We start from the raw sequence: 22,616 nt of genomic DNA on the forward strand, positions 1-22,616 counted from the left end.
CCAAAAGTATCATAGGAAGAAGACACGGGGCAGGGATCAAAAATTCAGATTTCTTCCCCATAAACATGCACTTCCCATTTGTTTTCCCAAGCCCAGTGTCTTCACAGCTGCAAGCAAACTATTCACTTGAAAGTGCTAATATCCTCAACATGTGTCCCAAGGGAAGACAATCAGATGCAGAGAAATGGCTGTGTCACATCCGACACATCTCTCCAACACCCATTTCCCACATTCCCACACCAATGTTCAATCTTCTCAGATCTCCCTCAGCTCTGCCCTCAGGATCTGGTCCATGTCTGCACCTCTCTGCATCTCTTTCCCCACTGCTTCCCACCTTGCTTGCTCCTCAAGCTTACCATGCCACTGCCCAGCTTTCATCCCCTCCCAGCCCTGAGCCTGCAGTGTTTTGATATCCCAGCTCTTGAATTTAGTGACTACTGGAATCAAATTCTCATGCCTGTTGGTTTCAACCTGAAGCTCACATGCCTCCAGGTTTGCACTGCTCCTTAGCTTTGCCACTGAACTCCTTTTACTGGCTCCTGCACTTCTATCCATGCTTTCCTTTATGCCTTTTCTCTCACTTTCCTTCCCTCTCTCCCCCTCAGCTACATTCCTTGAAGTTCCCCTTCTTAAAATATCCTGCTTCTCTGAAGGCTTTCATCATTAATCTCTCAAGAAACTATCTTAGAGACTCATGTGCTGTGCTTTGATTTATTCGTTGTGTGGTTTTTTTGGCGAGTATCTCACAAGAACTGAGCTGGTCATCCTTCTACCTCCATTGCTTGTGTGAAAAGGTGGGCTTTCAGAACTTAAATTAAAAGATCATGTAAGTAAGATAATTGGATAAAAAAGGATATTAGGATCTGAAACAGAATGTTTACTTGCTTTGATGTGCTTTGGGAACATATGTCTGCACGGTGGGTTGTGTGGCTGATTAAGTATAAAACAATCTGAGAAAAAATCACCACTATTAAGCTTAAATTAAAGATCTCTCCCCAAGACACTAATTTGATTTGGGTTTGAAGGTCCCGTATCAACCCTAATTTCTACCTTTGATGTCTTGCTTCTTTGTATGTTGTATAGTGGAGGTCAACCTTACTTATAAAAATTTGCATTTTTTTTCCATTTTAAAAGCAAATATTGATATTGTTGTTGTGTTGCAGTTGTGGCTACAAATGTCAGCCAAAACTAGACCTGTGTTGTGGTAAATGCAGCATAAATGCAATAAGAAACCATATGTGGTTAGGAGAGCTTTTAATCTGAGAACTAATTCCTGTACTCACGCTGCCAACTTTGCTCCCTCCAGAAGTTGCCCTTGTCCCCTGAGGCTGCCAACAACCGGTGAGCTCAAAAACTTTGTTAACTTATGGTGGAACTTAGATGAAAAAAAGTTTCAAGCTCTAAACCAAAACACTTTTGATTTCATTGATTAAAAAATAATACATACCAGGTGAAATCAAATCTTTTGTTTGATTGGTTCTTGTGTTTAGATATTTTAGACCGAGGATTGAAGTCAGGTATGTTTGAAAATGGAATGGCCTTTCAAAAGGAAAAATAAAAGGCATTTACCTTTTTTTTTTTCACTTTTGAAACAAAAAAATTCTTATTCTTGCCTGGAACAAATATTTTAAATTTACCTCCTACACTAGAAGTTACATTAAGTCTTGAATATGTCTTTCGAAGGGATGGAAAAAAATTATGCTAAGAAATTGTACCTGCCTTAGGTTATGATACTGTGTAGATGAAAAACAGAGGAGTCATACTGGAGACCTGTTCTTGTTGCTCCTGTCATCAGAGGCAGTTTCCTTTGGCTTCACTGGTGCAAGATTAGAGTTTATGTCATGACAACTACTATTGCCAATGGATTCAGAGTGGGATTTTTTGTACCTAAATCCTTTTCAAAGCACTGCCCAAACCATAAATTCACAAATAAGGCATTTCGTATTCAGGGATCTGTGTCTGTTAAGGTCCAATGGAATTACCACAGTTATGTGATCTGACACTGGCAACGCTGGCCATAGGATTCACCTCTTTAATTTCTACAGTGGGAGAAATTACTATTTCATACTATTAAAACTTCAAACCTTGCAGTGAACTTGGAGCACTTTTAGAAAAACATCCATTTTTGTCATACAGTCTTGCTGAATTTACCAGTTTCGTTCATAAACCCATCCAATGGGAACTTGCCCTTGCTGTTAAAAAATATCTTTTTAAATAGATTTTTTTATTGTTAAAAATCTTTTTTAAAATTATTTTTTATGCTTCCTGTGCCTCAAAGACATGTTTGAGGGAAAAAGAGAAAATAGAAACTGCATGAACCATGCCCATTAAATTTCTGCAGGCAAGCTGTAAGAATTTTTGTCCAGTGTCACAGTCTCCATAACAGCTTCTTATAAGGGAGAGCATTAATTGCTGAATTAGCAAAGATAGGTCTGATTTGCTATATATTCACCTTTATGAGTATGAGAAAAAAATTATTATCCTTATTTTAGAGCCGAGAAGATACAGGGAAAAAAAATAAAATTACTTGTGCTGAGCATCCCGGCAGGGGCAGGGGCTGGGAGTTATCAGTGATTTCTCTTGAGTCCCCATCCTCATCTCTTTGTAGTGGGACATGTAAGCTGGCGTCTTCAATTCGACAGCCTTATATTCAAGCAGCAGGTCACTTTACTGGATAATTATCAGCTTGTTGCAGTGCTGGGAGAGCTGGGAAGCACGAGTGATTCCCCATCGCCTCATTACCAGGCTGCCCTGCGCTCCCTGGCAGTGGCTGGGGGGAGAGAGGCGGCTGCACGGCAGCTCTGTGCTGCTCCTTCCGTACATCCTCTGCTCTCAGAGCTGAAAAAATGGGAGGGAGGGAAATCTTTGTGAGTGATCAAATGCCATGTGAATTTGATAGTTGTGGCCCAGGTTTGACCTCTGAAAGGTACCTTGTTTTGAGGGACCTCGTGGGGTTTGATCCTGAGGGTACCGCACAACTGTTGCGACCTCTCGCCCTTCCTGTTGTGAGGGACTTTAAATCAGAAATAAACAGATGTGAAGTTGAGGGGCTGGTGAGAGCTGTTTAGACTGAATCATTTAGCATGAATCCTGAGGCACTTAAGGTTTCCTGTTGAATACAGCTTTGGCATCCCATACATACAGTGTCTGCCATGAGAGCAGTCCATTTTTGGGGCATCTATATGGCTCTCCTCCATCTCCTTCAAAGATTAGGTGGTATTCTGGGTACACAGTACTTGGAAAACTAGACCAGGAAGTTCTATTTAAAACAAAATAAAAGCAAAAGTTTTTATGTGGGGTTTAGACAGGATTGTTGGCTTTAAAAGCTTTTTCTCTTGGAAAAACTCTATCAGGCTATGATACCCCGCTCCATGAGTAGCTGTGTTTTTCACTTCCATGTCTGTTTAGCAGCTATGCATTTTTTTATTGTATAACAAAACAATTGCCTTCAAGTGTCCATATTCCATTAAGCATATGGAAAAGTATTCAGCCCTTTGTTTTCAGCTGAATAAATTTATTTGTCACTTAAGTATTAATTTAGACTAGTCATGGGACATTAGTGCTGGTTAATTGTCCCCATTTTTCTGGGGTTTATTTAACTGATGGAGGTTATTTCAGAAATGTGCAACTTCTTTAACTGTTACATTCATTGCTGAGTGCCCCTTGCAGAGGTTCTAGACTCACATGCAGCAGCGGCGAGATGTTGCCACATCTCCACCGTGCAAGATTTTGGGATTGCTGGTGCATGTCCACAGAGGGAGAGCGGGATGAGAAAAACTCACCCCAAGGCCCTGTTTGTAGCAGCCCACACTGTTTTTGCCAGTCCCTGAGGTTTTGCCTTCCCAGGAGCCCCAGTTCCTCAGAGACAAGGCTGCTCCTCCATGATGGGACCACGAGTATTCTTTCTCAGCACTGCATCCGGCTGTGATGCATGGCACACAGCACACACACACCTCCTGTGAGCAGTGGCATCAAAGACAAGCAACTGCCAAGCCCTAAGGGCACACACAGGGGCACAGTGGTCTGCCTCACTAAAACCACAGCCTGATGTCTTTTTGCCTTGGTTTTCAAAGGAAAACTGCCAGGTCCTTCCCCCAGACTTTGGGATGAGACTGCAGAGCTTCAGATGAGCTGTCACTCCTTTCAGAAAAACCCAAGTGGCAGAAAAATTAAGCAGATCTCTTTTCCCCGGTGGAAGAACCATTAAGGAACGACCAGGTCCTGGGAAACCACCAAAGTGTCCCACCATCAGTATGTGTCATGTCTCAGATGCTGGTATCTCTCCTTTTGCTGGTTGTGCTTCTCCACTGCCACATGTTACCCCTGCCCCACAGTTCTGCTCTGCAGGCAGCTGGAGCCAGGTAAATAGTGCAAGGATTTTTGCTCTCCAAGGGGAGTCATCCACCGCCCAGGTGGACCTACAGACCTGCTCTGTAAAGCCTTCATCAGCTTGCATGCATCCAGCATCACCATGAGGCTCTGCAGCTCTTAGATGGGATCAGGTAATGTCTCCCACACCTCAGTGTCTCCTTCTGTTAGAGAGCAGCGAAGGAAAAGCCTCTCCTGGGTGGGGAAGGAAATGAATCCAGGCTCACGTGCTTCGTCAGAGATGCAAATTGCTCTACAAGTCCTGGGCATTAATTATAGAGCCTAGGCTTCTTGCTGGAGCCACGGGGAAAACAGGCCCCTGGCTCACGTTAAATTTAATGGCGTTTGGACACCCAATTCCCTTAGCCTATTTGAAAACCAGAATCCCACTTTCTAGAGAAATATATGTGGTCAGGTGAAATCCTTCATCCTACTGCAGATGGCAACGTTTTTACAGCATTGTCTTCAGCAAAGCCAGGAGCTCTCCCCCAGGTGCTGGGGTGTTTTTCTCATGCCATCATCCGTGGGATCCAGGAAGAAAGATGGGAGTGATATGGATAGCAGAGGTCTGGGCAGGGAGCTCTATGGACAGGCTGAGAAGTGCAGTTCTGGCACCATGGCTTCATTGCATGGGCTGGTTCATAACACCAAGCTGAAAATTGTCCTGCTACAGGGTCTGGGGCATGTCCCACTTGCCCTGGATGTGAGCTAGGCATGGGAACAGAGTTGCCTTCTCCCAGCACTGCTTCATCTCTCATCCACTGCCTCTAAAGAGCAGGATCTGATGGTTCTCTGCCAGAAGCAGACCTGTGAGGCTACAGCTGCCTTTCACCATGTAGTTGCAATGCCAATGCAATGGCTCAATGTGGGACTTAGGATTTAGATAAGAAATAATGCAGCTGGGAAAAAAGCAAGAAAAAATCGAACTTTTGGGGAGTTAGGAGCAGAGGATCCCTCTGGCTGAGTGAGTTGTTCCTGGTAGGCAGCTTCTGGAAGCCACGTTATTTTGGGACGTGCTGTACCATGGGATGGTGTTTTGCTAGAATTGTAGGTGTACAAAACTGATCCCTGCCTCAGAGGCCTCACAGGAGCCAGACCTGGATGAGAGTATGGCTGTCATAGTCCACAGATGGAACAATGAGCAAGGACGGGCTTTAAGCAGAGCTACAAGGAGCAGCCTGCTCTCCAGCCCAGTCTTTGTGCACAGGGCCAACCTCATGTTCAAACACCAGCTGCATGCATTTTGGGGGAATTCTTGATCTTTTTCCCAGTGTTACCTCTTTGGACAGGGTGGGGTTTTCCTGTTCTGAGGGACTCCAGCATTTCTGCCCAATTTAGCACAGAGAAAATGAACAGCAAACCCTTCATATTGTTATACGCATTTTAGATGTCGGCCTCACAGTTTGATCAGCAGAGGCTCCGAAGGCTCGTAAACCTGGTAATACATAGTTCCAAGACTGCATCAAAGAAGTTCACAACCCTTTTGGGAGAAGCTGTGAGTACTGATGAAAGAGGGAACTTATTGTATATGTAAGAAAACTTCTTTCATGGCTTATGTATTAAGGCAGGCTCTGTGGCCCAGGGAAGATTGGGGCTGCTTTTAATTTACATCGCCCCTCACTTATATTAAGTCTTCGTCAGAAGAAAAATTAGTCAGATGTTTTCTTAATGACATCATTTTTTTTAATCCCGTTTCATTTTTTCCAGATGAGGCGGTAGAGATTATTAGAAATGAATTGAAACTAAATCTGGAACAGAGACTTTGATTCACTTCTCCCTCCTCCCTGGTAGAAATAAATTGGTCGGCTCCGTGCTCGGCCGCCTTTATTAGCAGCCTCGACAGAAACCAGCCCCAGCGGCCTCGGCTGCAGCTTTCCGAGCTTGCCGCCGCCACAGCTGACATCATGGCGAGAGGCACCGGAGAGTGACTTTGGTCACCCTATAATTTTGGTAGCAGAAGGCCATGGCAACGCAGGTGGGGAGGTTATGAGGTCTGAAACAGCCATGCCATCATCAGTTTGTCTTTCAGTGTCATAAAAGAAAACAGGGTCGATGCTGGTGGGTTTTCCTCTAGCTAAACCCTGGCCTGGGTCCGATGAGTGCCTGTGTCGGTGGCTGTGTGTTTCGGCAAGTCCTTTATATCTGATAGGTTTTCACTGCCTGGTATTTCACACCAGCGAGCCACAAGAGTGTATTGCTACAGGAAAGTACTTTGAACTATAAATATTTCAGAAGGCATTTAATTTACTACCCATCAGCAGAAAGTGTTCAAAAAGCCACAAGGTTTACTAATTTATCAGAAAGACAGAGAAACACACGGAAGATCAAACAAAGGCAAACATGCTCATTAAACTGCTGAATAAGTCTGCAAAGCCTGTATTACATTTCTGTGTGGTTTTGTTGATATGCAAGAATTACAAATAAATTAAAATGCACCTGAACTGTTGATAAGACAGGGTGGGACTGTGATCCTGAGGTGCAGGAGGCATGTCTAAACAGCTCAGATCATCGTGTTTGTGGTTGTCTGTGCATGGAGAGACAGATCTTACATGCATAATATAATATGCATACAATGGCATATTTGGATAGTCTTAGGGAAGGACCTCTGTAATAACCTCCCTTAGATCAGCCCACGTTCCAGATCCCTGACCTCCAAATCCCTGTTGTCTCCTGTGCCTAGGGTGCAGCCCTTGGGGTGCACATCCATCTCTCTGCTTTGCTAGAGCACCCAGCCAGGGACAAATCCCGTCCCTGCTGTGACCTGTGTGTCAACAACAGCTCTGCTTCCAGCAGTCTGTGAGTACAGAGAGAGCTAATACAAAGCAGATTTTGCTCTTTTGTTTTGCCTAATGACAGCTCTGCCTCTTTTGGTGTCTAGCTCAGATTTTCTGCTTCTCCGGTCAGGGCGAGTAACTTTTTCTCCTGTCCTTGCACCCTCTGTACTTTGTCTAAGAGGCTGGAAGGTACAGTAGGACACGTGGCTGAGAGAAGTCCGCTGACTTTCTTTTCCATCCTGGTTCACCCTTCAAAAAACTGCTTAAGCACTGAAACATGCATGTGACTTTTTTTTGTTACCTGCTGAATCCCTCAGCATGCATTGACTTCTTTCTCAGGTAGCACTTGGCCCAAGGAAGATCTGAGGGATTTAAGAGAGTTGGGCCCCAGAAAGCATGCAGTAAAACCTCTCATGAACTTTTGCCCTCTGAACCTTACCGCCAGCCTGTCAAGGAGGTTTGTGCTAGCCATGATGGACGCAGGAGGGGAGGGCTGCTTTGTTGGCACTGGCCAAGCTGCACGTGCTGGGCCGAGCAAAGCACAGCTCAAGATCACATAAATTCTCCTTGCACCATTTGCATCCTTGCACAGGCAGCCCCGTTCGGGGCTTTGTCTGCACATGGCGGCACTAAACAGCTGGATACCCAGGGACAGTGTGTAGCTTGCAAACCCCCAGTTTGCCTCGAATATCTTTGTGTAGCCAGCATCCCCATGCAAGGAGAGGGGTGGGACCTCTAGCATGGGGTGTGTTCCGTGCCGCCTGTGTGTGCAGGCACTGCCTAAAGCAGCTCATGCTCGTTTTCACAGCAGCCCATTTGGGGTGAGCCACCTTGCGTACATATATGTTTAGTGCAATACAGGTGCTTGTCTGTGGGAAACTTTGGGACTTCAGGCTCTGTGTATGCCAAGAGGGGATGTTCTTACCGCTATGTGCTCGAACTCCTCTCTCATGGGCAAAGGCAGTGGGGCAGGACAAAGAAGGGTGGCAGGCAGCTGTGCCCGCCCCGGGTGGCTGTGAGTGACAGCGTGTCTCTGTTTTCTTCCCAGGCCTCCTCCTTTGAGCGGCAGTCCCGTCATCTCCGACATCTCCCTCATCCGCCTGTCTCCACACCCAGCTGGGCCTGGCGAGTCGCCCTTCAGCCCACCACACCCGTACGTGGCACCCCACATGGAGCATTACCTCCGCTCTGTCCACGGCAGCCCCACGCTCTCCGTCATCTCTGCTGCCAGGGGCCTCAGCCCCGCCGACGGTAAGACACTGTGCTACTGGTACTGCATCGATTTTGTAGCTCATCAGCACTGAAATTCCCTAAAACTGGGGGATTTACAGCTGCAAAGGCTCCGCAGCTGCTCTCTGAAGTGGGAGAGCTGTCTCTTTTTCTTTTTGTTTTTTTTTCCCCCTTTAACTACACATTTGTTTTGCATCATCGCACTGAGAAAGCAGAGCGTGAGAATAGCTATTACTGCTGGATCATATTATAAATATTTTGCTTAAAGTACGTTCCTTTCTGCAGCACTCTCGTCTCTCTTATGAGCTTCCCTGATCTTACATCTCTACTGGGAGCCCTGCCTCCCCCAAAGAGGGTCACATTTGCTCTGGCTGCCTGGTCTGTCTGGGACTGACATTGCAGAGGAGGCAACGCCAGCTGGGTTATCCCCTGTGGGCGTTATATCTGCGGTCAGGGTGGCTCTAGAGTGAAGGAGAAGGGCCGTACTTTTTTCCTTCTGACTCTTAAGCTGCCCTGAAGCAGCTTTTGGGGAAGGCAGGGGTGTGTGGGGAGCTGGCACTGGGTGCAGGCAGAGATGATCATGCTCTCTGAGCCCCATCAGACCTCGTGATGGGGAGCTGGGGACAAAAATGTCCAGGCCAGGAAAGGGGAAAATGCACAACACTGCTTGCACTTGGCAAGGTATACGTCATGCCCTGCTTCATCAGAAGAGCTTCATTACATTGTTGCAGGTGTCAGCTGAGGTTTGGGGACCTGGTCTCTGTGCACCCAGCAAACTCCAACATCTCCTGGCTCCTGAGATGCTGCAGCGGCAGGCAGCCCTTTGCCGCTGCAAAGCAAAGTGCACCAGAGAGCAACAAGGCCCCTGGATTAGTGCCTGGCAGCATAAAACCATCTTCTGTGGCTAAAAAAACATCTCTAGAGTGATGGGGACATGCATGTGTCTTCTTCCCTCCCCTAAAACGTCATCCGAACTCTCAGCCTCCCGCCCCAGAGAGGTCTGATGGCTGGTGTGCGTGTGCTCTGCCTCGTCCTCTCCTTCCAAAGCCAGTTTCATTGTTTGCTGTGGAATAAAGGCATTGTGTTTGGGGTTGCTTTTCTTTTCCTCTTTTTTTTTTTTTTTTTTTTTTGTTTAAGGCGGTGGTAAATAAGTTAATGGGGCAAGCGGGTGGGGAGGCAGGTTTGAAAAATTACAGCTGGGAGAAAGTGAGTGTAATTGGCTTTGGCAGCCAAAATGGTTTTATGCTGCCAGACACTAAACCTAGTTCTATGCATTAGACCTTGGCTTTAATTTCCTCACGCTGCTATCGGGAACTGGGCTGCATTTGTCTTTCCTTTCTAATAGGCAGGGATGTTAATGCTGACAGGGTTACTGCTGCCGGCAAGCTGGGCCCTCTCCCCCCTCCCAGGGGTGCTGGCTGCGTCCGAACGGGAGGATTATTAGAAGGGGGAATGAGAGATTGTTTATAAATTTGCGGAAATAGAGGAATGCAGAGGCCCCAGCTTAGTCTCTTTTGTCCGCAGAAGCACGCCCAAGCACACGTCACGAGAGCCCTACACAGAGCCGTGTGGCTGGGGCTGGCGGGGGGCACGGGGGGAGACAGGGCCTCCAACGTCAGCACCAAGGTCTAACATAGCAGTGGGAACCTTCTCCCCATGTTTTTCTCCTCGCCTGCGGCTCCAACAGTGGCTCATGAGCACCTGAAGGAACGAGGTCTCTTCGGGCTGCCCCCACCACCACCGGGAGCCAACCCTGCTGACTACTACCACCAAATGACGCTGATGGCCGGCCACCCAAACCCCTACGGGGACCTCCTCATGCAGGGTGGGGGAGCAGCCAGCACAGCACACCTCCACGATTACCTCAGCCCCGTTGATGGTGAGTAGCAGTTTGGGTCCTCCCTGGCATGACTGAAATTTTGGGATAGATGGATGGGGCTGCCCTCCAGGTGGAGGTTGCTATACGTCACTCTGCCCTGCTGAAACCCATGGGTGCTGCACTATAATTTTGGGCTTGAAAGGTCACCTGTTTCCAAAATATACATAATTTAGAATACGTACATCATGGTCTCTTACAGACGGTGGCATGTTTGCTGCATGGCTGCTGGTCCAGTGAGGAGGGCATTGCTGCTGTCCGGGTGACCCTTGGGGGCAAGCTCCAGTTCCCCGTCCCACCCAATGTTTAGCCTGGTTGATGTCTGGGGAAAAGGAGGGCCATTTCCATGCATAGTCATGCTAGGCACAGCGGACCTGTCACCTTTGTTGGGACCTCCCAGGTCCCCAGGGAGAAAAAATATGTTAACAGGGAGCTGTGGTGGAGAGAATATGTTAGTACTTCGTGGGAGGAAAAAATGCGGGAATGTGGTATTTGTGCTAGTATTGAGTGTTATAAACCCAGAAAGCTCTTGCTCCTGGCTAAATGAAGAAGAAATAGAATCATGTTAGGCACTGTGGTGCTAAGTCACCCCTGTGGCCTGACTGCTGCCCTGGCGAGATGCATAAAATCTATCTGGAAGCTTATCTGAGGTTCAAATGATTTTTAGAGCTGTTAGAAATGTCTTTACTTTCACTTTATGCTGCATCTTGTGAGAACTGGGGTTGTACAGATACTACAGAGGGCAGTTTGGGGATTATTTCTGCTGCAAGAAAGAGAAGTCTCAGCTCAACTTTCAGATCCAGCTTCTGTTTCCTGGGATGCCTTTGGATTTGCCTGTGGACCATTATAATTTTTGGAGTGGAGATCTGCATCGTTTCATTACCGCTTCAAAGTTTCTGTTGTTGAGTTTTTAAGATGAAAGACTTTGTGGTCTTGCTGCTTCATAAAGTGACTGGTTTAGAATGATAAAAGCTGTTCTGGCTGTTCAGTGATGGGGGCTTACAGATATTTCTAATGAAAAAACAGTTTCTTGTCTGCAGCTGCTGTGGAAGTTTTACCTGAACACTCATTTTCTGCTGCCAATTCTTAGATTAATCGGCAATTTGAATCCCACTCTGAAAGGGAGGACATGTGCTCCTTGGTACCATCCTGCCCTCTAACACCCACAATATATCCTGGGCTTCTCTACTACAAAGCAGCTGGTCAGTAAAACTGCTCTGTCTTCCTTCCAAAGGGTTAATGCCTGTGGTTATAGCAGATGGGTGCAAACCAGTCCTGCCAAGTTCTCCTCGGGCTTATGAAGAAGACTCCTTCCTCCTTGCCTCCTTATTAGTCCATCTCTGACCAGCAGTGCCTCACTGAAGTGCCAGATAAACAACCAGGAAGGGAAGCAATCACAACTGTTTTTGTGGTAGCGTAGGCTGGCTCTCAGCGCACCAAGATGTTCATCCTCTGGTTTGCTGAAGATCAGTCTTTATCTGAGGTACTGAGATGCTCCCCTTGGCAGAAGACTCTCGTACTGTTTGCCTTCTCCTGAAAACAACTCTAGAGTGAATCGTGTATCAAAGATTCTCAGTTTCATGCAGCCGAGCTCATAACTGTGATTCACTGCAGAGCCAGGGCTCACCAAGCATTTATGATGATCCTTTGGTAAAGCTTTGCTGATGAGTAACTGGAAAGCATTTTCTGGGCCTTCTCATGTTCTGCCTGAGATGAAAACTTTCAAACACCGTGAGAATGTGACATGAGACACTAGAAGGCTACTTTTTAAGAATGTGTAAAAGAGCAGCAGCCCAGTGCCAGTCTCTGGTCTATGTGTTTGGGTTTATCCATCAGCCGGAGAAAAGAGAGAACTGTGCATTATTAAGACAGAAAGTAAAATGGATGGCTCTGAAAAGCTGGCTGAGGAACCAGCATCTCCTCTTTTTAGAAAGTTATTTAAAAAATTTAAATCAGCAGGGCCTAAGTAAATAGTTGAACAGATAATTTAATAAAGCAGCCTCTTATGGTGTTTTTCTGAGACAGGAATATCAGTAGCATGCATAAAACCCCAGTGAGTCACCACATCACTGAGTCTGTCATTCAGAGAGCCCTTTTCTTCTCAGGGAGCCCCAGAACATTGAAACCTTACAAGAATTTGTTTGCAGCACTGTCACACACCTGTGATAACACTGGCACCTGTGAAAGAAAAAGCAGCAGATAAGCATATTTTAAACCTGGCCTATTCAGTGTCACATCACCTCCAAACATCTGCAGGTCTGTGGGAGGCCTAGACACTGGGTATGGTAGTTCTTCCACAGACACAGTCTTTCTGGTTGCTGTAGTTGCATTTCTTGGAGAATTTCTCAATGCCCTTATGGTTTTTGTCTTGTATTTTTCATCCCATCACATGTCTAGGGTCAAGAAAAGTAATAGGACATAAATGTCGTCTGGAGCTTGTTGGTGCCAACCCTGTGCCACGTCTTCTGAGTGTTCAAATGCTGACTGAGCTAGAGTGCCCAGAGCTGCATCTTTTGTAGGGTTTTCAGTGTGCAGCTAGAAGTAGTTACACCCCTAAAATAGACCAGAGTTAAGTTTTACACACCAGACTACCAGGATATTGAGGCCACTTCCAGTGGAGACTAAACAACCCTTCAGTTATTTCTCCCATTTCATTTCCTCACCCAAAGGGGACTCAAAATCCAAGAGTGGAGTTTGAATCCAAGCTTAAACCCATTTTTTGGAAAGCCTACACTAAAATCAAAAGTTAATCACTTTCCAGTGTCACAGCATTGCTGATGGGATAAGTTTGAGACAAACTTACAGGTTCTGTTCACCAGATCAAAACAATCTTTTGCATTTCTATTCTAGAAGTGCTGCTACATGGTGGATTATTCCAGGTGATGGAGTGATTGCACAAGAGCATCCCTGAGGCAGTAAAGACTGGTGGGGAGCACAGATGACCCTGGAGATGACTACAACTTTCTAATCATGTTTCGTACATCCAGCTGTTTTTTGCCCCTAAGCAGAGGGGTTCCAGTGATTACCCTCTGCCCTTCAGGAGGTGCCATTTTCTCTCAAGAGGATTCTATCCAGAGTGACTCTATGCTGGTACTGTTATAGCCCTGTACACCAAAAGATTTCAAAATGCTGTACAAAGCAAAGCCATGACATCACTGGAGACCCCAAAGAGAAAGAAGATTAAATGATCAGTGAGCAGGACAGTGGCAGCTTTAGTAAAAAGATCCTGATCTTTGGAATAAGACTCTATGGCCAGGGTGGGAAGTAGAGATCATCTTTAAATCCATCACTTTGCACAGCATTGAAAGTGTGATTGGGTTGTTCATGCAGAATCAGGGAATGGGGAACAAATATCTTGAGTCTGACTTATATCCAGGTAATGCTGCACAGAGGTAGTCCCTCCAGGTCAGGAAGGCTGCATAGATGTGTTTGTAAACCTTTACAGTTAGCAATAGCAGGGATGACCCTGCAGTGCTGTCACTGAATTTTGTCCAGTTCCTGGAGCTAGAGGGAGGATCCCTGCCCTGTTTCTCACTGCCTGCTGCCAGGCAGTCACAAATGTCTTGATTCACAATCAGCTGTAACTGTGACTGGGAAAAGGCTTTGTTCAGCCCAGCACAGCCAGCAGCCAAATGTGGGCAAATCATCAAGCAGGACTTTATTTCCCCAAATCAAACAGTGATTCAGCTTCACCAGCCTCTTTCAGTCAGTGTTGTTGGAGCCTTTCTACTTGAAGGCAATGATTTAGTAGTCAGCAGGGTAAGAAGCAGGGCTGGCGGTGCAGCCCGGTGGTGACTGCAGTCAACGGGCACATGTCTGTGAGAGGTGAGCTCAGGACTCCCTTTGGCAGGTCCATGTGAAGTGACTGTTCCATCAGGACGAATGGAGAGAGCCCAGCTTCATGGTGACCTAGGAAGGAAGTGCCTTGCCTGAGGCTGGAGGGACCAGCAGCTCTGGGTTTGCAGGCTGGATGTGCCAGACTGCAGATGACTTCCCAAACAAGCCAGCTGTTGGCTACTCTGGGCAGACGGCGCGCCCTGTAGTCACTTCCTTAAAAAACTCTCAAAGACCTATTTTTTTTTGTTGTTTTCTTTGTTCCAGCATAGAATGGAAACTTGCTGAAATCTCAGAAAAGGTTCAGAGAATGGGAAACAATTTCCCACCCATTTCTAGCCAGCAATGCTATTTTTCTCCCCAGAAAAATATGTACAGAAGAGAGAAGAAGTCCCAGAGCATCCCATAAGTGCTGTGTCTGGAATCCTGCTGCACTCTGGTTTCTAAAGAATTCAATTTACATATGCAAGTTGGGTCGACTAAACAGTTACCTTGTGGATTGGGAGTAGAAGAATGCAGCCTTGTCTTTCAGCAAGGATTTGAGGGAAGCATTAGTATTCCTTGAACTGCAAAGTTGATTGGCCTGGGGAGGGAAGAAAGAAGGGTCCCAGGACAGCGTCTGGTGCCAGAACAAATGTCCAGCATCTGCTGCAGTCTGAAAAAGAGGTGTGTTGCCTCTGCAGAAAGAGAGAGGGGAATAAGGAACTGGTTACGCAAAGAGTGTTTGTAGTTTGTTGCTGCGACTTATTGATTAAGGGACCATTCTGTGTTTTTATACTGCTCTTGGATTTAATTTGATGATGGGAGGAGGGGTATATTTCTGTACACTTAGGATGGAGTTTTGTTGGTCAGTGGTCAGGAAGAGGGACCATTTTGATAACACTGTATTTATCCTGGAGCTTGGCCAAGGGATGCAGGGGGAGCAGTGGCTCTGGCTGGGTTTCTGTGGGGTGGGGGGTGATGGTGAGCCATCTGCAGCCCATGTGCCTTACAGGCTCATCCCTTTGGGAGCAGATTCCCCCGATGACCCTCTGCAGTCGAGATCACAGCAACATGCTTATCTGTAGAGACTTGCCAGAGATTTCCTTACCCTGAAGGAGCCTTGAAGGAGCTCCCACTGAGTGCCTGGTGTTTCCTCTCAGGAGGGCTTTGCTACCACTATATCTAGTGTGTCATGAGGTCTGAAATCTCCTTCCAGAAAAATTGTCTCTTGTAGTATCCCTCTCATGGCCCACAGTTACAGCAAGTGGTCAGAGTGGGAACCTCTGCTCCCACCTCCCAGATGAGTAAGGATCTCATTCTGCCCCTGTGCAAAACAGCACTGGCATCATCCACAGGACTCGGTCCACAAGCTGCTGCATGTGTAAAAGCTGACCATTTGGTCATCATTGACCTGTTGTGGATTAATCTAAATTTGAGAAGAGTATTCCAGTTTCTGAGCAACTTGTGGATGTGATAATTCATAGACACCATAGGAAACTGCCAAGGATACTTTTACCTTCTAACTAAGAAATCTGGATTTTCCTCTGAGCTCTAGGCTGGCTGGAGGACTGGACTGGGACATTTGACAGACACAGCCAGCATCACTTGAAAATTCAGCCTTGAATTCTTGCTAATTTAGAAATGAGCTATTTAAACACGCATACCCCAGGAGAGAAATGGCTTTTGGTTGTGAGCTGTGGCATTTACATTTACCCTGCAAAGATAGTGCTGCTATAAAGTCAAGTTTTTTCTACTGAAAAGTTATTTTAGGCAGTTTTAAAAGATTTCTTGAAGTATGTGGATTGTATTTATTCTTTAGCAGATAGACCTGAGCCTGTGACAGTCAATGTGTCTGGGTCTGTATATGAAATAGTAAGGAAAGGCCAGTGTAAAACAGTTAAAACACTGTAAAATGTATCTGGCATTGACTTTTTGTAAGGCAAGGCAGCAGGGTCAAAAGCCTATGGTAAATTTTTTATTGTCCTTCATGAGCTGCCATCCACAATGCTGCCACCAATGCCAGGAGCTTTGGACTCAACCTTTACTGCACCCTTCCATTCACCAATTCTCTTCTCCTCCTGACTCTGAGAGAGAAGGGGACAGTCTTTTGGCTTCAAAGTTCCTGTGTCTTACTTCAGGCCATAGGATATTTTTGTTGTTGCTTGAAATCTGAAAACAGTTTGAATTCTAAGAAGGTATCTTTACCTTTTGCAAAAACAAAATCAGATGTTTTCCATTCAGAGCTAATTTGTTTGATATACACCCTAATAAATAAAAACCAAGATGCTAGTATGTCCAAAAAATGAGTGCATCAACATCCCAAGTTTTCAAAGTGGGAAAGAATTAGTTTGAAAGTAAGATGAAATATCTCAAACAGGTGTGTCTGTAGGTCAGCTTAGTAAACTCATTCCGTCTTCTAAAGTCCATGAAAGCATCTGCTAGTTTTAATAAATGTTCTTTCAAGATGAGAGTTAGAAGTAGCAGAGCAAATTGCTACAGTAACAGCCACCACCCACCCTGGAGATGTTGTAAATGTGTTTGGCTGGAAATACTATCCAACACCAAAGGAGGCAGCGATACAGAGATCTCATGGAGTTATCTTTTTTCCTGTTTTGCTGTGTGGGCTTTGGCTCATCGCTTTTTTGTGGACCTGGGTGAGAAAAAAGACGTTTTCCCATCTCTCAGTAACTGAGGGAAAGAAACTGAAGGTAAGAAACATCTATATCTGAGGTAGAGAGGCACAGAGAAATTAATTTTAAAAACTGAAACATTGGTAGAGGAGTGGACTTAATTTTGAAATTATGTCCTACTTTTTTTTCAATGTGTGACTGTTTAAAATTCATGTTAACCTATAAAGATTTTAGATTTTTGAACAAAACACCTTTTAAAAAAACCAGAAAAAATACTTTTTTTTTTTCCTTTCAAGAGTGTTGATGGGGGTACTCTGACAGTTTGGGAACTTCCCCCAACATATTTTCCAAACATCAACAAATTCTTGAAACTGCCCCTGTTCATTTTGAGAAGCCAGCATTTTTGAAGGGGAGAAGAGAGAGGGAGTGTTAGTGGTAAATGTTTGCGAAGCTCTCCATCTCTGTGTCTGAAAAATGGACCCCACCTTCACTTACTTCTCTGGGCACAGTCCCTGCTGAAGAAGTCGTGTGTGATTTTTCCTTTGAAACATCACTGGACCTCAGGCAACAGAGGATTTTGCTTATGTGCCCAAGTGGGTGTCGGTCAGCCCATACTGAACACCTTGCCTATGTGTACAGCTGCAGTAATGTTTGCTCGTGCTGCCTGGTATCATTTGACACTCATGCTCAGTGTCCTCAGATCAGGAGATTAGGTCAGGCTAATTTTATTATTAAGAACGATCCCAATGCTGCTAGTCTGATTTAGAATAATAATTTTGAAAATATTTTCTCTTCCTAAATGCACTAGTGTGCATTTCTTCGTGTGTTTAAACTGCTTTTCTGTTTCCCAGATGCTTCCCTTCCCAGGCACCTTGGGCAGGCTGTCATTAAGAAGAGAGAAATTGTTCATCCATAGCACGATTTTAGGTCACAGCTTTCCCTGGAAGCCTGCAAGACCTAAGAGGCTTTTGTGTAAAGGATGAGCCTAACCTATTGGATCTACTATCAAACATTTTAGATAGCACACGGTACTTGCAAGATCTGAATTAGAGTGGACACTAATGCAATGCATATTACTGGATTTGGGCTGGAGAATTCCCAGGCCAGCTTGAAAATCTGACAGTTTCCTGCAGAGCTTTACATGGGGAAAAAAAGATGTACCTGTGAGCAGTTGGGAGGGGTGCCCACGTTGGCTGCACTGCCAAAACCTAGGTTTCTGTTGGATATCAGGACTTCTTCCCTCTGCAAATTAATGGCAACCAATGGCTGAACCAGCACTGTGGACATAAATCATGTGAAGGAACAGCGAGAAATGAGTACAAGGCTTTTCTTTCTATTTAGTAATTTATCAAGGGAAGTGGCACATTAATAAACAGATCTCCCTTGAGGTGTGGGAGTAACAGAGATAAATATGACTGTCAAATCTGGCCTGCTTCCTTCTGTTAGAGAAGGAGGAGACTGTGGGAATGCAAATGTAGGAAACAATATCTATATCTGGAAAGACGCATATTATTTGTAGGACAGAAACACTGGCAACTCATCTGAGATGGGGCCTCATTGCACCTGGTGCAGTATGTACAGAATAAAGCACAAACCCTCTCTCTCTAGAGGAACTCATCTACATAGATGACACTGAGAAATAGGGACACTGAAAGAAGCAGCAATTTGCCTAAGGAGGTATGACTGGGGAGAAAACAGCACCCAGGTCTTTCCAGGTTGTGGCTTGTATCGAAATCAAGATGCCTTATGGCCAGAGGAGGGAAAAACAGAAAGTTTAATTAGTTCAAACCAGTTACATTAATGCATTAATATATTGCAGATAGAGGACAGTTTTGACCATTATGATCTAGACCCAAGCAACCTTCATGTTGCTTGTTCTAGGGCTCTAGGAGGGCTCAGATTTCATAGATCAGATGTGAAGGTTGAGAATTCTGCACTCCAGCCTTTGCTGAGGGAAGGTCATTTGCTCATTTTGGTTTTGTGTCCATAGTGCTTCTGCAAAGTGTCTGCATCTTTTCCAGCTTCCATGGAAGTGCCACTCATCATGGCACATGGGGCTGAAGTCTTCCAGCTGCAAGCACTAGGAAGGTTTGAACCTAGTCCCTCCAAATCATGTAACATCTTTAACATTCAAGAGGTGGTTTTTATAGGCTGCTGCTCTTTCTGTTTGCTACCTGATCCTTGAGTCATGTTTTCTCTCATCTCCCTGCCCGTGAGGCTGCAGAATGTAGTTATACAAAGTATTATAAAAAGAGTGTGTTCAATATATATGCAACAATTTGATTTTTAGGAGACATTCCCAATAGTGGCAGTATTTCAGTAAAGGTATTGGATGTAGCAACTCTTGGTGGTGTAGGACAAAAGTCACAAGAGTGCTTGGTTCAAGTACCAACTTAGCCTTGGACTTCCAGTGGGACATTGGGACCGTTTATCTTGTGCAATGAGGGACATTATGGGTAGTAAGAGGATGGTGGTACTAAACCCCATTGATTACACATCACCCAGGCATGTTAATGACAGAGCCACTTAGGTGCACGGGTGAGTCATGTGGAGACTGGGAGACTGCAACCCAGCCACCGGTCTCAGGGAAATGTTGACACAAACTTCTGTGAGCCAACACAAATCAAGCTGGCAGGATATATTTTCCCTCCTTCACCCTCATTCACCCTCTCACATACCAGGACTGTCATCAGGATGGAAAGTTTATGCTCCTGCAAAGTGCCAGGCTTTTATTTGGTGATATGCAACCAAAATTGGTGCCTCCAAACAGCTAGAGGAAAATAGCTCATATTGCCTGGCTGGGCAATTTAGTGTTTTATTCACAGTGTTTAATAGAATAAACCCATAGGAAGCTCTCTGGGGAGACCACCACTGGAAAAGTCAGGTGGTGATGCAGCGCTGTGCTCATTAAGGGAAGGAGATGGAGAAGCTGAGCTCTCCTGCACCCTTGGGTGGATGGGAGGAATTACCAGCCAGGTCCCATGATCAAGTGCTGTGTTTTACCCTGAGAAACTTTTTTTTTAAAATAGACAACCTAAACTCTGCTCACTTTGGAGGGATGACTCATTCCAGGCAGGGCTAGGGTTCAGGCAGGCTTTGGATCTGGTACCCTAGTACTGGGGAATGTTGTGGTATTGGCCCATCTGCAACTCCCATCCATGCCACCCCAGAGATTTGAAGGTGGGTCAGGCCTGGGCAGAGTTTCCTCTGGATGAAGTCAGTCATTCCAGTTAGAAGTGCTGATGCACTGAGAGATGCCAAACTTTTACAGTAGTAACTCGTCATGTATTGCAGATCCACAAACGGGACTGGCAGGGTTGGAAATTACTTCATGCCTGAATGACTGACAATGGCTAATAGGGCCCAGGCACTGGCAGGTCCCCTCAGAGGGGGAGAGTTTGAACTTTGTGCCTGAGCTGCCAAATTGGTTTTCTTAAAACTCTTAATTTACTTTTGGGGTTTCTGGAGCCTTGCCTCCTTCATTAATTGGATGGTCAGCATTGTGCTGGTGCTTGTTTGGTTTCCATTCCCTCTGCACACAAGCACACACACCATTTGCAATGGTTGCCCCAGCTTGGATGTGCGGCTCTTCTGGCCCGCTGCTCCTGACACCGAGTCAACAGGGACGGCTGCGCTCATGGAAACCTTGCAGGGACGTTTCCCTTTTAATTTTAGGTTAATTTAGTGCCTGTGAAAGGGAGCAATGGACAGGCTTCTGTATCCTCCAGAGACAGCAAAGCAAGGAGGCATTCATGGCACTGCCTGACCCCTGTCACTCAGCACTCAGAGGAGAGGAAACATCCCATCAAAGTGCAGCTGATCCCTGCACTGCTCCTGGCTCCTGAACATCCCACAGCAGTCATGAGTGCAGCAGTTCTCAGGACTTCCAGCCCACCTGCAGGAAGGGAGCAGCCCACTGGTTTTGTCTGACAAAATCTCTCTTTCCTGCAGTGTCCCGGTTTTCGAGCCCGCGGGTGACTCCAAGGTTAAGCCGAAAACGAGCCCTGTCTATCTCCCCACTGTCTGATGCCAGCATTGATCTCCAGACAATGATCAGGACCTCCCCAAACTCTCTTGTGGCATATATCAACAACTCCAGAAGCAGTTCAGCGGCGAGTGGCTCCTACGGCCATTTATCTGCTGGGACAATCAGGTAAAGCTTTGGGAATGGCTTTGTTCAGCCGAGGAACCATCCCTACAAAAAAAGGGATGATCCTCCAGCAAGGGAGACCTTCCCTTCCTTGCAACCTCTGCTTTTGTACGTCAGGGCTGTGTAGTGTAGTAAATCAAAGCCCCCATCTGGTTTTGCATGTGGAAGGGTATTTTGTGACATATGGGGTGGGTTTTTTTGGCTGAATTGGGATTATTGGTTACCATGTTTCCAGCAATTACAGTATGATCATGCCTCCCTGCAAGCAGAAACAGATAATAAATTAATCTAAATGCTCATTGTGAGCAGTTGGACTGGTTAAGAAACACTGATTTAAGAGATTGCCCTGAAGTATTCGCCAAATTATTGGCCCACATTCTCAGAAAAAATGTTGTCTGGGTGGATTGAAGAGCATAATTCTAAAAACATATTTAAAACAAATCTAAACCCTCGAGTAAAGTTTTCTTCAGATCCTAATTAAAAAGCCCTTACATTAGGCTGCTGACTGTTGTCAATTTCTGCTATGATTGCTTCACCCAAGTTTCACAATGTTATTATTCTTTTTATTACTTAACTGTTAAAAATGTTAGATTTAATTAACACTGATGTTGCAAAGCAAGGATTATAAAGACTATGCACTCCTAAAACTTGTGGGGGAAAACAGAGATATTGCTATTAGTAATTCTAACAATGATTTTGTAAGTTACTTTATCCAGCAGCATCATTTAAAATCAAACTGTAATGTTTGACTGTAAAACCAAACATAATGCTGATTTAAACAAATTGCAACTCCTTGTCTGGTAATCAATTTTTTTCTAGTCTTTTTACCTGTTGTCATCAGCTGGACATACCTCTAAGCATCTCAGCTTATACTCAGATTTTAAGGGTAATGTCTGGTATTTTCAACAAACCAGTAGAGTGCAAAGACTGACCCAATAGTCAATTGTTGGCCTCCGAGGGAATAATCAACTAATAGTAATAAAGAATTTGATACTGTTATTGGTGTTTTAAAAGTATATCCTAAATGTCAGGAATTTTAAAGTGGGTTCCATATATAACAGGATAACTGCTAGAAATTTGGGGTGAAAAGACTTTTTTGTTATTATTTTACCAATGTGTTAGAGGCTGGAATGAAATCCTCTCTGTAAAAGCAAAATTGGCAATGAAGCATGTTGCTAATTATGGCCCCATTTTCTGAGCATTCACACCTTGGGCAGTTTTAGTGGTGTGAGAGAAAATACTATGAGGGTAAAGGTTCAGGGCAGAGAATCCATGGTTCATGAATCACTCGCTTAGAGTACCCACAGAGCATCTCCTGTGCTTCTCTGGCTCTGCCCAGGGGACTTGGCCCTGGGGGTGAACCCCTTTTTTCCAAAAGCAGAGCTTTGTTTGTCTCACACCTGTTGCCCCACTTATCTCCCAAGCAGCCAGGGGCTAGTGGTGTTCCTGGTCACCACTGACCTAGATTGGAGATGAACCAGTGACCTACATAGGAAGGGTGACATACTTCAGCAGTCCCCTGAGCCAGCACTCCCCTCACCTGAATGCAGAGTAAATTGCAGGGTTTTTGACTATGTTAAGTGGATACTTATTCATCCCTGCTGTAATCTGTGCCAAGTGAGCCAGGTGATGCTGGTTTTTCATATCCAGGTTAGCATAACCCCAAGGTTGCGAGTCTGCAAAATAGGTCTGTCTGGGAAAACCCAGGAGCCTCAGGGGCTGCAAAGCCAGATGTGTCCAAGTCCCATCCTCTTCTACACTCCCTGACAAGG

At 45.4% G+C, this 22,616-nt stretch overlaps 1 protein-coding gene across 1 annotated transcript in view; it reads left to right on the forward strand.

The window, feature by feature from the left end:
* GLI2 (GLI family zinc finger 2) overlaps window positions 1–22,616 on the forward strand; it is a 193,143-nt gene that overhangs the window by 143,095 nt on the left and 27,432 nt on the right. Inside the window, exons 4-6 of the mRNA XM_027678946.1 lie at window positions 8,191–8,393; window positions 10,060–10,251; window positions 20,646–20,847. Coding sequence (XP_027534747.1) covers window positions 8,191–8,393; window positions 10,060–10,251; window positions 20,646–20,847 — 597 coding nt within the window. The remainder of the gene's footprint in view (window positions 1–8,190; window positions 8,394–10,059; window positions 10,252–20,645; window positions 20,848–22,616) is intronic.

The sequence above is a fragment of the Neopelma chrysocephalum genome, unplaced genomic scaffold (assembly GCF_003984885.1).
Source record: "Neopelma chrysocephalum unplaced genomic scaffold, ASM398488v2 Primary Assembly neopelma1_44, whole genome shotgun sequence".
Lineage (NCBI taxonomy): Eukaryota > Metazoa > Chordata > Aves > Passeriformes > Pipridae > Neopelma > Neopelma chrysocephalum.